Source organism: Parasteatoda tepidariorum, chromosome 6, assembly GCF_982258835.1.
Source record: "Parasteatoda tepidariorum strain Cologne lab strain chromosome 6, Ptep-v5.0, whole genome shotgun sequence".
Lineage (NCBI taxonomy): Eukaryota > Metazoa > Arthropoda > Arachnida > Araneae > Theridiidae > Parasteatoda > Parasteatoda tepidariorum.
In genome coordinates this window covers 43,972,015-43,987,397 of record NC_141760.1, presented here as the reverse complement: position 1 = coordinate 43,987,397, position 15,383 = coordinate 43,972,015, and the positions used below count along the sequence as shown (strand labels likewise).

General features: G+C 28.6%; 1 protein-coding gene across 3 annotated transcripts in view; it reads left to right on the top strand.

The window, feature by feature from the left end:
• The window catches only part of LOC107445685 (potassium voltage-gated channel protein Shaker), a 251,557-nt gene that overhangs the window by 47,012 nt on the left and 189,162 nt on the right, over nucleotides 1–15,383 (top strand). For 2 of the 3 annotated variants that reach the window (XR_015434607.1, XM_087165762.1), the window contains exon 1: nucleotides 48–410. The exons of the other annotated variant lie outside the window; for it this stretch is intronic. Coding sequence is in view for 1 of the 2 variants with exons in the window: in XM_087165762.1 (XP_087021888.1) it covers nucleotides 322–410 (89 nt within the window). In the remaining variant the exon portion in view is untranslated. Of the gene's footprint in view, nucleotides 1–47; nucleotides 411–15,383 lie in introns of those variants that run through there. 3 annotated transcript variants of the gene reach the window in all.

Sequence of the window (15,383 nt, the reverse complement as noted above, 5' to 3'; positions counted from 1 at the left end):
CATTTGGAATTTAAGGCGAAAATCTTAATTTTATTTCCTGCAATTCAGACAGCAAAATTTCACAGTTGTCAAAATTTTTGAAATTTCTGAATGTATCACATCAAATTTCAGTGACAGAATGCAACAAATGAATCATAAAATGAGTTAATTTAAAGCCAATTACAGTATCTTCACGAACTTTCACCAAGTTAGGACTGGAATTGAAAACGATGAGTAGAACTGCAAAATCAAGACGGATACCCCGGCGGAGTTAATTCCCCGACGGGGAGTGCGCCGAAAGAGGGGATTTTCTCCAAATAGTTAATATTTGGATTATTAGAAATGGCGACTGTAGGATTTTGGTCCCAGATGGGGACTTCAACCAATGAAACTCAACTGCCACCAGAGTTTCTGCAAGATTACAACTACCAGTAAGTTTCCTAAAAATTATTTTACTGAAATTAAAATAAATATTTTGTTAACTAGAACTCAGTGAAAAATATGAGCTACATATAAAATGTGAGTTTAGATACGTAACTTGTTTTCACAAGTTTAAATTAATTTGTAGCACAATGTTGTTTTATTATTGTTTTATTAAATACTGCTCTTGAAATGTAACGATAAAGATATAAGTTCATTTGATTATGATATAATGATATAAGTTCATTTGAAATATTTAAAGTAAGCTGAAGTACGTAAAATTACTTGAAATAATAATGCGCTTTTTAATGTGTGTTTTTTATTTTTTTTTATGTTGATTTGTCGTTAAAATTTATAGTAAATATTTTGATAAAACCATTTCTTAATTTTCAATTTCTGAACTTATACTTTTTTGAAGAACAAAAAAATTTTAGTAAAAAAAAAAAATGAAATTACTGAAGTAAAGTGCGTCAAAAAAGTAAACATTTCAAACAGACATTTTAAAAGATCGATTTAAATTATTTTTGGTCGGGTACAAACAATGGGGTTACTTTTTCTTTATACTTTGAATTACAAAAATAACTCATTAAAGTATTTTGAAATGAATCGGATACAAACAAAAACAAGATATTTGAAAATTGATTTAGAATACGTTAATACGTTTTCATTTAAAAAAAAATAAGAAAAAAGAGCCGTAAAGCATTTTACAGGAGGATTCGAATGTAATAGATAAAAAAATTGTCTATCTTTAATTTTGTCATTAATGCAAATTTTTAGGAAAAGTGAAATTTTGGCAGAATTATTTAAAATAAAAATAAAATAAATAAAAAAAAACAACTATGCAAAAGTAATGGAGAAATTTATTTCCCACGCATTACAAGAATTTAATTTATTACATTAAAAAACGCAAAAAATATTTTGACAACTTTCTGAGATAATTGTGCTAGTAATTTTTCTAGGCTTAGAATTAACACTATTGTAGTAAAAACAATTAAAAATAATATTTATCCTAAGTTATTTATTTTAATTATAGAAATAATTTGACACTGACGGTTTGGATTTTTAGTGAGTTTGTTTTTATCTCGTCCTTCTGTCTTCCTTGTAAATATTTCGAATTAATTTAAAAATGTTATTTCTTGAATTATGTAAAAATGATATCGTTAAGAATAATTTAGTTCAAATTTCTTTTATCATGAAACTTTAAAGCTGTAGCTTTTTCCGAAAGGAGAGGTTTCAGAATATATTCTACTAAAAAACTTTTAACTAAACTACTTTTTTAAAGCAAATCAAATAAATTTTTCATAGAACTTAAAGTATATAAATTTGTTGTTTTTTCACTTCCCCGCACTTAATTGTAGAAATACATTGAATCACAATGTAGATATCTAGAACCATAATAATAATATGTTGCAACATAATAAGTAAATAATAAGTAAACATAATAAGTAAACAACAAGTGTTAAATCGAATAATTGATCCATTAAATTCAGACCAATGTATCGTGCACGGAGAAAAAAAATCTGGTAAAATTACCGTATTGTACCCCAATGATATTTCTGGTTAAAAAAAATCAGAATTTTGGTAATAAAACCAAAATTTATGGTATTTAGGCCATTAATATGAGCTACATATATTCTTTGTTTTTGACGAAACCGTTTCCTAGTATATGTTCCGAAGTGACGAAATAACTATCGTCACTTCGTCGAGGAAACGAATTTCGTCAAACTTAAAGAAATATTTAGTCATTCCATTTTTTTTCAAAATATTAAAAAAAAACTTATAGTACCTAATGTATCTAACGTCTTTAATAATCACTTTAAAGTGGTCACCATATAGACGGCACTACGCAACAAGGACAGATAGATAAATCCATGCCAGGAGAGGGACATGAACTCCGGATCTTTCTGGAACAATGCCAATTTCGTGAAGACCAAACAAACAGGTCAGCGCAATTCGCCTGTTTCTTTTTGATTGCCTAGTCTTTAATCTAGTTTCGTCATTCTAGTTAATTTCCCACAATGTAATACGAAGAGGTTTCGAATTAAGAAAACATTTTCGCCATGAATTTGAGAGTTCGCGTTTCGTCACAAATCACGTGATTTCGTGACGAAATGATTCGCAAAGTTAACGAAATACTGTCAAAGGATTACTGGATCGTCCAAAATGAGAGTTTTATTTCTAAGAGAGAGTGAATTAACAATTTAATCTTTTTTTAAAACTTAGATACTGATAAAAAATTAAATTTTAGGTACTAATCCTTTTCACATTATGGGCGAGAGCAAATATTTACTTAATTATAATAAGGCAAGGAGGCATGAAGGTTTAAATAAAATAATAGTTTGCTGATAGCTTTTCATAATTTGGTGTAGCACACAGTTTCTTAACTGAAAAAAATTAATTGTTAGAAGAGTAGCGGTAAATATTAATAAATTTATCTTTATTACAACTCAAATATTCCAAATAAAGTCATCAAACACTAAGCGTTATATCTAATTAGATTTGAAATATAGTTATTAGGTTAATAGATCAAAAAAGTTATTGAGAATTTAAGTTTTTAATAAAAATAAGTAGCACACGAAGAAAAAAGTTTGGTGAAATTACAGTACTATATGGTAACGACATTTCTGATAAATAAAGCAATTATTTTGGCAACAAAAGCCAAAATATAAAGTATATATATAGCATTCATTTGATAATTTTCCTTTCATATGTAAATAGCTCACCGGGAATGATTGTTCTCAAACTTATAGTTCTTATTAACACACATTTAGTAACAAATACAAAACTGAAAAGTAAGTAAATTAAGCCATGCTCTAAGGCGCTATGATAAAATTATCAAATTTTCCCAAATTTTATCAAACACCATATTTCATTATTAATTTTACCAAATCATTACCAGAGCGATTCGGTAAAAATTACCGAGCTCTTAGGTGTTCTTACAGCGCCAGAAACACGGTAAATTTAATCGTATTCTAATAGTAGTTTTAACCATATTTCTTTTCTTAATGTACGAGTTTGTTTAAAATAAATGATTTTTTAGCTTCAAGTTTGATACTAAAAAATGAAATGATATCAGGTATTCTTTTTTCAAAAAAAGAGTAAATTAAAAGGTTTGCAATGCCATAATTCTTTGGTGTTTCTCAGAAGCATGGATTTTAACAAGAACTTTACTACTTTAAAAAAATAAAAGTTGATAAATTGATTGTTATAAGGTAAAAGTAATTTGGTTACTAATTTAAAATATGAATAACAATGGAAGGGTCAGTTTTACCTCTCTGGCAATGACAGCGTTAAAATGTATGTGAAAAAAAATTTTCATTTGCATTTAAGCTTATTATTTAATTAAACACATCATTTAAAACTAACAATTAAGAGCTCAAAACTTATTTGCATAAATAAAAGCTGAAGGCAGTTTAAAAAAATTCAAAAGCGTGCGAATAAAAATGAATGAAATAAAAATCAAGGAATAGCTAAACTTTGTTTTCATAATCACTTAAGACTACCGAGAAAAAAAACCTGAAGTTAATGGATTGGCCAACAAGAATCTTATTAACGTTTAGAACCTGAAAATTGCGGGGAATCCAAATTGCCGTCTTTAGCGAACATTCCTTGAAAAGAAATCCTGGAGAAAATTTCAACACTTCTTGAAACCTGGGAAGTTCACAGTAGCTAACCTTTCACTTTATTTGGTTTTTATGGGTCTCCATCAGACTGGAATGGAAGAAATTTTTTAAGGCGATGAAATTAAGATTTTATTGCTTCATTTCTTTTATTATACTTTCGCAAGTTCCATTCAAGCAGAATGCAAAAAGTTTTCTTTTTCCAAAAGCATAATTTGAAGGAGTTAGTTTGATGGTATGATTTGTTCATATTAAAGTGACTCACTCAGTAAAAATGTATATTTGTTAAACTGCAGATAAATGAATTTATCGGAAGCTTTATTTTTTTTACAATGAATATATAGTTCTCATTCTTCAGAGTTTCGTTTGACTAATTTCTGATTTTGATGAAACTTGCGTAATCTAGCTATATGACCTTACGACAGCTAGTTTTATTAAACACCCTAAAGGAACTTTGTTCAATGTTTGATCCGCAATATCGATACATTAAGCTACAATATCGCACAAGTTTGTTTTAACTTTAACAAAGGTGTTAAATTTTATATTTTTGTTCAGATCAAAGCGACTGACAAATTAAAACATATATTTGTTAAACTGCAGATAAATGAATTTATCGGAAGCTTTATTTTTTTACAGTGAATATATAGTTCTCATTCTTCAGAGTTTCGTTTGACGAATTTCTGATTTTGATGAAACCTGCGTAATCTCTAAATATATGACCTTATGACAGCGAGTTTTATTAAACACCCTAAAGGAACTTTGTTCAACGTTTGATCCGCAATATCGATACATTAAGCTACAATATCGCACAAGTTTGTTTTAACTTTAACAAAGGTGTTAAATTTTATATTTTTGTTCAGATCAAAGCGACTGACAAATTAAAACATATATTTGTTAAACTGCAGATAAATGAATTTATCGGAAGCTTTATTTTTTTACAGTGAATATATAGTTCTCATTCTTCAGAGTTTCGTTTGACGAATTTCTGATTTTGATGAAACCTGCGTAATCTAGCTATATGACCTTACGACAGCTAGTTTTATTAAACACCCTAAAGGAACTTTGTTCAACGTTTGATCCGCAATGACGATACATTAAGCTACAATATCGCACAAGTTTGTTTTAACTTTAACAAAGGTGTTAAATTTTATATTTTTGTTCAGATCAAAGCGACTGACAAATTAAAACATATATTTGTTAAATCGGAAGCTTTATTTTTTTACAGTGAATATATAGTTCTCATTCTTCAGAGTTTCGTTTGACGAATTTCTGATTTTGATGAAACCTGCGTAATCTAGCTATATGACCTTACGACAGCTAGTTTTATTAAACACCCTAAAGGAACTTTGTTCAACGTTTGATCCGCAATATCGATACATTAAGCTACAATATCGCACAAGTTTGTTTTAACTTTAACAAAGGTGTTAAATTTTATATTTTTGTTCAGATCAAAGCGACTGACAAATTAAAACATATATTTGTTAAACTGCAGATAAATGAATTTATCGGAAGCTTTATTTTTTTACAGTGAATATATAGTTCTCATTCTTCAGAGTTTCGTTTGACTAATTTCTGATTTTGATGAAACTTGCGTAATCTAGCTATATGACCTTACGACAGCTAGTTTTATTAAACACCCTAAAGGAACTTTGTTCAACGTTTGATCCGCAATATCGATACATTAAGCTACAATATCGCACAAGTTTGTTTTAACTTTAACAAAGGTGTTAAATTTTATATTTTTGTTCAGATCAAAGCGACTGACAAATTAAAACATATATTTGTTAAACTGCAGATAAATGAATTTATCGGAAGCTTTATTTTTTTACAGTGAATATATAGTTCTCATTCTTCAGAGTTTCGTTTGACTAATTTCTGATTTTGATGAAACTTGCGTAATCTAGCTATATGACCTTACGACAGCTAGTTTTATTAAACACCCTAAAGGAACTTTGTTCAACGTTTGATCCGCAATATCGATACATTAAGCTACACTATCGCACAAGTTTGTTTTAACTTTAACAAAGGTGTTAAATTTTATATTTTTGTTCAGATCAAAGCAACTGACAAATTAAAACATATATTTGTTAAACTGCAGATAAATGAATTTATCGGAAGCTTTATTTTTTTACAGTGAATATATAGTTCTCATTCTTCAGAGTTTCGTTTGACGAATTTCTGATTTTGATGAAACCTGCGTAATCTCTAAATATATGACCTTATGACAGCGAGTTTTATTAAACACCCTAAAGGAACTTTGTTCAACGTTTGATCCGCAATATCGATACATTAAGCTACAATATCGCACAAGTTTGTTTTAACTTTAACAAAGGTGTTAAATTTTATATTTTTGTTCAGATCAAAGCGACTGACAAATTAAAACATATATTTGTTAAACTGCAGATAAATGAATTTATCGGAAGCTTTATTTTTTTACAGTGAATATATAGTTCTCATTCTTCAGAGTTTCGTTTGACGAATTTCTGATTTTGATGAAACCTGCGTAATCTCTAAATATATGACCTTATGACAGCGAGTTTTATTAAACACCCTAAAGGAACTTTGTTCAACGTTTGATCCGCAATATCGATACATTAAGCTACAATATCGCACAAGTTTGTTTTAACTTTAACAAAGGTGTTAAATTTTATATTTTTGTTCAGATCAAAGCGACTGACAAATTAAAACATATATTTGTTAAACTGCAGATAAATGAATTTATCGGAAGCTTTATTTTTTTACAGTGAATATATAGTTCTCATTCTTCAGAGTTTCGTTTGACGAATTTCTGATTTTGATGAAACCTGCGTAATCTCTAAATATATGACCTTATGACAGCGAGTTTTATTAAACACCCTAAAGGAACTTTGTTCAACGTTTGATCCGCAATATCGATACATTAAGCTACAATATCGCACAAGTTTGTTTTAACTTTAACAAAGGTGTTAAATTTTATATTTTTGTTCAGATCAAAGCGACTGACAAATTAAAACATATATTTGTTAAACTGCAGATAAATGAATTTATCGGAAGCTTTATTTTTTTACAGTGAATATATAGTTCTCATTCTTCAGAGTTTCGTTTGACGAATTTCTGATTTTGATGAAACCTGCGTAATCTCTAAATATATGACCTTATGACAGCGAGTTTTATTAAACACCCTAAAGGAACTTTGTTCAACGTTTGATCCGCAATATCGATACATTAAGCTACAATATCGCACAAGTTTGTTTTAACTTTAACAAAGGTGTTAAATTTTATATTTTTGTTCAGATCAAAGCGACTGACAAATTAAAACATATATTTGTTAAACTGCAGATAAATGAATTTATCGGAAGCTTTATTTTTTTACAGTGAATATATAGTTCTCATTCTTCAGAGTTTCGTTTGACGAATTTCTGATTTTGATGAAACCTGCGTAATCTCTAAATATATGACCTTATGACAGCGAGTTTTATTAAACACCCTAAAGGAACTTTGTTCAACGTTTGATCCGCAATATCGATACATTAAGCTACAATATCGCACAAGTTTGTTTTAACTTTAACAAAGGTGTTAAATTTTATATTTTTGTTCAGATCAAAGCGACTGACAAATTAAAACATATATTTGTTAAACTGCAGATAAATGAATTTATCGGAAGCTTTATTTTTTTACAGTGAATATATAGTTCTCATTCTTCAGAGTTTCGTTTGACGAATTTCTGATTTTGATGAAACCTGCGTAATCTCTAAATATATGACCTTATGACAGCGAGTTTTATTAAACACCCTAAAGGAACTTTGTTCAACGTTTGATCCGCAATATCGATACATTAAGCTACAATATCGCACAAGTTTGTTTTAACTTTAACAAAAGTGTTAAATTTTATATTTTTGTTCAGATCAAAGCGACTGACAAATTAAAACATATATTTGTTAAACTGCAGATAAATGAATTTATCGGAAGCTTTATTTTTTTACAGTGAATATATAGTTCTCATTCTTCAGAGTTTCGTTTGACGAATTTCTGATTTTGATGAAACCTGCGTAATCTCTAAATATATGACCTTATGACAGCGAGTTTTATTAAACACCCTAAAGGAACTTTGTTCAACGTTTGATCCGCAATATCGATACATTAAGCTACAATATCGCACAAGTTTGTTTTAACTTTAACAAAGGTGTTAAATTTTATATTTTTGTTCAGATCAAAGCGACTGACAAATTAAAACATATATTTGTTAAACTGCAGATAAATGAATTTATCGGAAGCTTTATTTTTTTACAGTGAATATATAGTTCTCATTCTTCAGAGTTTCGTTTGACGAATTTCTGATTTTGATGAAACCTGCGTAATCTCTAAATATATGACCTTATGACAGCGAGTTTTATTAAACACCCTAAAGGAACTTTGTTCAACGTTTGATCCGCAATATCGATACATTAAGCTACAATATCGCACAAGTTTGTTTTAACTTTAACAAAGGTGTTAAATTTTATATTTTTGTTCAGATCAAAGTGACTGACAAATTAAAACATGTATTTGTTAAACTGCAGATAAATGAATTTATCGGAAGCTTTATTTTTTTAAAGTGAATATATAGTTCTCATTCTTCAGAGTTTCGTTTGACGAATTTCTGATTTTGATGAAACCAGCGTAATCTCTAAATATATGACCTTATGACAGCGAGTTTTATTAAACACCCTAAAGGAACTTTGTTCAACGTTTGATCCGCAATATCGATACATTAAGCTACAATATCGCACAAGTTTGTTTTAACTTTAACAAGGTGTTAAATTTTATAACTGGCGTTGAACAGCTGACCCGATTTTGAGTTCACAACTATCAGTAATAAACTCTGTTGTTCAATTTTTGAACCTAACCTGGCAGACAAGGGATAAACCAGCTTTCGTGGAGGACTTTTTGATGAAACTAACTCTCATTTGCGATTCATGGAGGGGAAAACGACGAAAACTATTAGTTGACTGAACGGTAAAGGGATTCTAACCCTTAATCCATCTTTCACTGAAGATATTTTACGTCAGTACTGTGGTCTGTGCCAGCAGGGAGTAGAATTCGCATCAAGTAGCTATTGGTGGGATTCGAACCTGGAACACCTCATCGGGAGGGGAAAGCTTTATTCCTTGATCCACGGAGGCTCAAGGTATCAAAGAGAGCAAAGTAAAATTTAAGCGTTTGTATTGTGCAATTAAATTCTGGAAAGGTTAATTTGCAAATATATTTTGTTTCAACTTGACAGGCTATTAAGATTGCAGACAATGTAGACCATATTTTAGTTCAACGTATTTCTATAATGTCATTTCTATAATGCATTTCTATAATGTTTCTTAAGGCTTGTTGGGTCACAATATTAATTGTTAATTTGTTGCAACTTTGAAAGACACCAAAATGAAAGAGATAGTGCAATATAAGATAGTGCAGTTCAAAATGGTTTAAATTTTAGTGCAATTTAAACAATCTTAAACTTCATTACTCGCTATTGTGGTCCAATTTGAATTGAAACGTGGATTAGTTACAAATCTTATTAAGATTGAAGAGAATTCTCGAGATATTAGGATTCAAGTCACAAATATTATGGTTAAAAATTGAATCAATTTTGGAGAGAGTACTGAGGTGGGAGCTCTTTTTCCTGAAATTTTGATTTCGCTCCCTCTGCTTTACAAATATTGATCACTTGATCATCTTTCGTCATCATGATATAACAGTTTCATTCAAAAGTGAAATATATTCTTTTAAATAATTAAGTACCTGTTGAACTGTAACAGAAAAATTAGTTCCACGATGAACCATGATACAGATACCCCTTGAACCATACTTTTGTGCAACTTACAAGGGAAACTAGGGAAGTGTGACTCGCCAATTTTGAAATAAACTAGTGGGATGTATGCCTTATGAGGAATAATTTTAGGGGGCAACATTCGTTTCTGCCCATAGAGGGTCCTATGAGAGATAAAAAATAATTAAGTATGTAGAAAAATCGGTATTTCATTACTTCAATGCAGACTATTAGTTATTGTAATTATCTTATACTCCAATTAATTTTATGGTACTTTAACGTACTATATAATGCATATTTATTTTCAAAATTGATTTCGAAAATTTTATATATCTGTAGTTTTTCAGAAAAAAAATAAAAAAATTTGGCATTTTTAAAAAAAAAAATTTGGCATCAAATTTTTAAAAAATTTTTTTTTCAAAAAATTTTACAATATTAAAACTAATAAACAGTAATAAATTTCATTTGTATGAGAGTCGAAATATAATACGCATTTTCCCAAACTGATGGAATTTTTTCATATTTAATGTGTATCCAAAAAAGTGATTATAAAAAAAAAAATTTTTTTTCATATTGTTAGATCTTGCAAAAAAATACTGAAAAAATTTATGTGATTGCATAAAATTAAATTGCATTTATAAAAATGTTTTCAAATTTGCTTAGCGGGAAATTTGAACTTAAAAAAATATTTCAGTTTTCAATGATTTTCTTTTTTTCTTGAAAGGTCAACCGTACTATATGAACAAAATTTATAAGTATTTGTCGCTTTAATAGACACATTTTTTTTCTTAATTTTTTTTATTGCGCAACTGGTAAAAAAATGAAGAAAAAATAAGTTTCAAAAAAATTTAAATTTTTTGCCAAAAAATTAACATATTATTAAAAAAAATTGTCCTGTGAATTGTTCAATATTTTGTCAAAACATTGCTATTTTTGAAATATTATTCATACAATTATCTTTATACCTGATATCCTAGCTAATGCCAACTTTTAAAGTTAAATATTTCAAAAATTAGCTAGGATATCAGATATAAAAATAATAAAGATAGCAATGTTTTGACAAAATATTGAACAATTCACAGGACATAGATATCAACGGATTTTCCACTTAAAGTGACATATCACTTCAAATTTTGTGTATTGATCTTTTATGAAAAAAATCGAATTGAAATATTAAACATTTTTTAAGTTCAAATTTCCCGCCAAACAAATTTGAAAACATTTTTATAAATGCAATTTAATTTTATGCAATCACATAAATTATTTCAGATTTTTTTGCAAGATCTAACAATATGAAAAAAAAATTTTTTTTTTGCAAATCACATTTTTGGATGTTACATAAGCTATACTCACAAAAAATTCCATCAGTTTGGGAAAATGCGTATTATATTTCGACTCTCATATAAGTGAAATTTATTACTGTTTACTAGTTTTAATAGTGGAAAATTTTTTGAAAAAAAAAAAAAAAATTTTAAAATTTGATGCCAAATTTTTTTTTTTAAAAATGCCAATTTTTTTAATTTTTTTTCTGAAAAACTACAGATATATAAAATTTTCGAAATCAATTTTGACAATACATATGCATTATATAGTACGTGAAAGTACCACAAAATTAATTGGAGTATGAGATAATTACAATAACTAATAGTCTGCATTGAAGTAATGAAATACCGATTTTTCTACATACTTAATTATTTTTTATCTCTCACAGGACCCTCTATGGGCCGAAACGAATGTTGCCCCCTAAAATTATTCCTCATAAGGCATACATCCCACTAGTTTATTTCAAAATTGGCGAGTCACACTTCCCTAGTTTCCCTTGTTAGCCACAACTTTTACTGGGTATTAAATTTAACCATGTTTTATTCAATTTTGCCCACCGAGTTGAATAATTAGATTACAAATGAATTTGCTCGAGAATTTGGTTCAATTTTGAACCTTATTAAAATTACAGATAATTTGTATCAAATTATGGTTCAACATGCTACAAAAATGTTAACAGTGAGCAAAGCATCACCACACTTGCAGAAAATTTCAAAATACTATGAATTTTTAAGTGTTATTTCGTATTTGAGCTATAACTGCGAAAATGATGGAAATTGTGACTACAACTTTTTTCAACTGGACGACGAGTAAATGATTATGATGACTGGATGACGAGTTATGATCCGATGAGTAAAATCGAAAACACTACTCTTTAAACTTAGATCAACATCATTTCAGTTTTGAATTCGAAATCTATTTTATTCCTAAATACCACATTTCCATTCTACTTGAACCGAAAACATTGTTAAAAATGTCGAAACTGACGTTTTCATTTATAATTACAAACGAGCACGATAGCTTTAAATTTTCCAAGCATCGAGCTACAGTACCATTGCCAAAGCTTTGTCTAAAAGGCTTCGAAACTAACAAACCCGCTGACATTCGACAGGTTTCCTACTATCATTTTAGTCATCTTCTGAGTATTTTTTTTTCTTTAATGGTTTATGTACTTGCTCTCGACAGCAGTGTTTAAGAGGAATTTTTGGATTACAGCCAGTGCTTTAGAGTAATTTGTCTTTGAAAAGACTATTAACGACGCTTCACTGCTCTGACTAAAGTGATTACAGTTATAAAACTGTGACGAAATAATTTGCAGGTTAATACCAAAAAAAAAAAAAAAAGAACAGTTGCATGTCAGCATAAAAAGCTTGTTTGTTTAGGGGTTTTTTTGTGGACAGTCATATCTGCATTGATTGATTGGTTCTAAATTACAGAATTAAAGCTACAACGGGTAAGATAAAGCTGGAAATAATCCATCGAACATAGAATTCAATGTAAGGTCTTATCTCATTTGTTTTAATTAATTCGATGGGGATTGATTATATGATAGAGTTATATGATAACTTGTTTATGAAGACACATTTTCAATTAGAGTTCATCACATTACATGCTATAAAGTTACTGAGTTTAAAAATTTACTTGTAAAATGCTGTCGTATAGAATAGTTTTCGTTTAAATATACTATTTTCAAAATTATTTTATGTACTTTTAATACTTCCGATTTAAAAAGTATAAATTTTGCGAAAACACATCTATGAACAAATATCAAATATAAGATACAATAAAATAGTCCTTATTCCGCAGTCTGAAATAAAAAATATTAATGGTATTAAAAAAAATCATGTTATTCAAAATGCTATTTAAAAGACTTGTTTTGCATTATTTAACTGTTATCTAAAAAGAAAGCACTAACTGTGCTTAATTTTTTAAATCAAAGAACTAAATTTTCTTATAAGTATAACTATCAATATGTATTTTGTATATGTGTCTTCAGTTATGAGGTAGCTATTCTTAGATAAAATGTGCTTTAAGCTGTTAATTCTTTTTGAATATTTCTTATGTTCAATTAATATCTCTATGATCATTAAAAATGTTAAACAGTAAAAAAAACTCCTTACTGAAAGCTATGAAATTATATGATAAGTGCACTTCATCTTCTATAAAATTGCTTCGTTATAATAACTTCGACATCGAAATTAAAATTTCATAACTTTACAAATTTACATAAATAATATAATTTTTTAAGTTAAGGGTATTACCGAGTGTTCATTTTTTTCCCTATAAGAAAATAAAGCTTAGTAAAAAACGTATTTACATAAAAAGAGCATTTAACACTTTCTCCTTGTGAAAAAAACATTTTAAATTCATACAAACAAATACCCGACGTTTTGTAAATGACACTGGTTTTAAAAAGCTGTTCGCGAACATGTCATGGTCAAAGTACTAAATTTTTCAATAAAACTAATGAAACTTGAAAAAACAAACAACAACACTGGTTTGAAAAATTGCAATTTAAGGTGTTCTAATATCGTGTCGCATATATTTACTCACCTTGCAAAATGAGAGTTACAGTATATACTTTTAGTATCTTTTCGAATTTTTTTTTTCTTTTCTTAATTTTTGTGCGCATGTCGAAAGATTGATATATCACAAAAAAGCAATATTCAAGTATCACTAAGACTATATTTAAGGTTCATTGTCACGATTTATTGCAAATTGCATGTCTTATGATATAATATTGGAAATACGGTAATAATCATCACTAACGATATTATCGTGATAAATATCGAATGTGATAATTCATGAGTATTATCGTTAATGATAATTATCGAATGCTATAACATCACAAAAATTACAATCTTGTACGATAAATCTTGTACGATACTGATAGATACATAGTACAAGATAATACCAAGACTAATAACGATGATATAACGAGTAGTATCGGTAACTTCAGTGATATAATATGATGTTATCTTGAAAGTTTATATTATTAATATTGATATTATCTTGAATGATAAATTTCCTTTTGCGATGAAAAAAAAAGTTAAATGAGATAATATCACGTTACATTGTGAAATATATATGTTTTTCATGTATAATATTAAAATTCCAAAAATCAACCAACAGTATTGAACGCTAAAATGAAGGGGAAAAAACTAATTTGACAGAATAAAATAACATTTACTCAGAGCAAATTTTTGAAAGGAAAAAAAATTTATACTTTTTTATATCTCTCTATGAATAAAATTTATCATAACTGCATCTTTTTGAAATATTTGTTTTTCAAAGTTGCTATTGTCTCAACAGTAATGTCTAACATTTCATTTACTCTTATCAAAATGTTAACCAGATAGTCTTGTTTTTCTGTTAAATATGTAAAAGAAAATATCATTAAAAACCCTGAGCTTAGCATGTGTCAGTATTCTGCTTCAAAAAGGTAACGAATTTCTTACTTCCTGTCAAATAGCAAAATTTATCACGGCAAGCCATGACAGTTGTACTCGGTTCTGAAATACGTTGTGCATTTATCAAGAAGCATATGACGTGAAATTCGAAACACCCAGGACTGCTAAGCTGCAGAAATATCTAATGGATCTAAAAAATATTTTCATATCTTCTTTATCTTCTTGTAAAAGATTTCTCCCTCAAAGAAATATATCGTTCAAAGGATATTTCTTTAAACAAAAATATTTTTTTTACTTTTAAAAAGTAAAATACAATTAATGCTGAAATTTATATTTTGATTAAAACTTTTTAATTACATTTATTTACCTAAATTACAAAGATGAAAAAGAATAATATTACTCTATTTTAAACCAAACGATTTTAATTAAATACTTCTTTTTAATATGCAATAGGAGTAACATTTCATTTGAGTATTTTAGTACCCATCTTCTTTTCTTCATATAGGGGAGAGTAGGATAAAGACCGGTTAGTTTGATTAGACTTTTTTGTTTTTATTTCCAATGAGCTCCACAAGTGCGCGCACGTGAGCAGACCTAGTGCATTCTCCAGAAGTGGCATCCACTCTTTCAGGACCACCACATGGGTGAGATACCGTTGGCCATGTTAATTTGGACGTCTAGTTTCTACCACACTAGATGGCAGCACCGAGACTCTTATTTGGATGCTAAAGTGCACTAGGAATTTAATTTTGCCGGAAATGCCAAGAGCCAATAAGGCACCTCGGGGATCTTTTACGAAAATCCGGTGTCTGAGCCGGGGATCGAACCCGCAGACTTGAGCTCAGAAGGCTG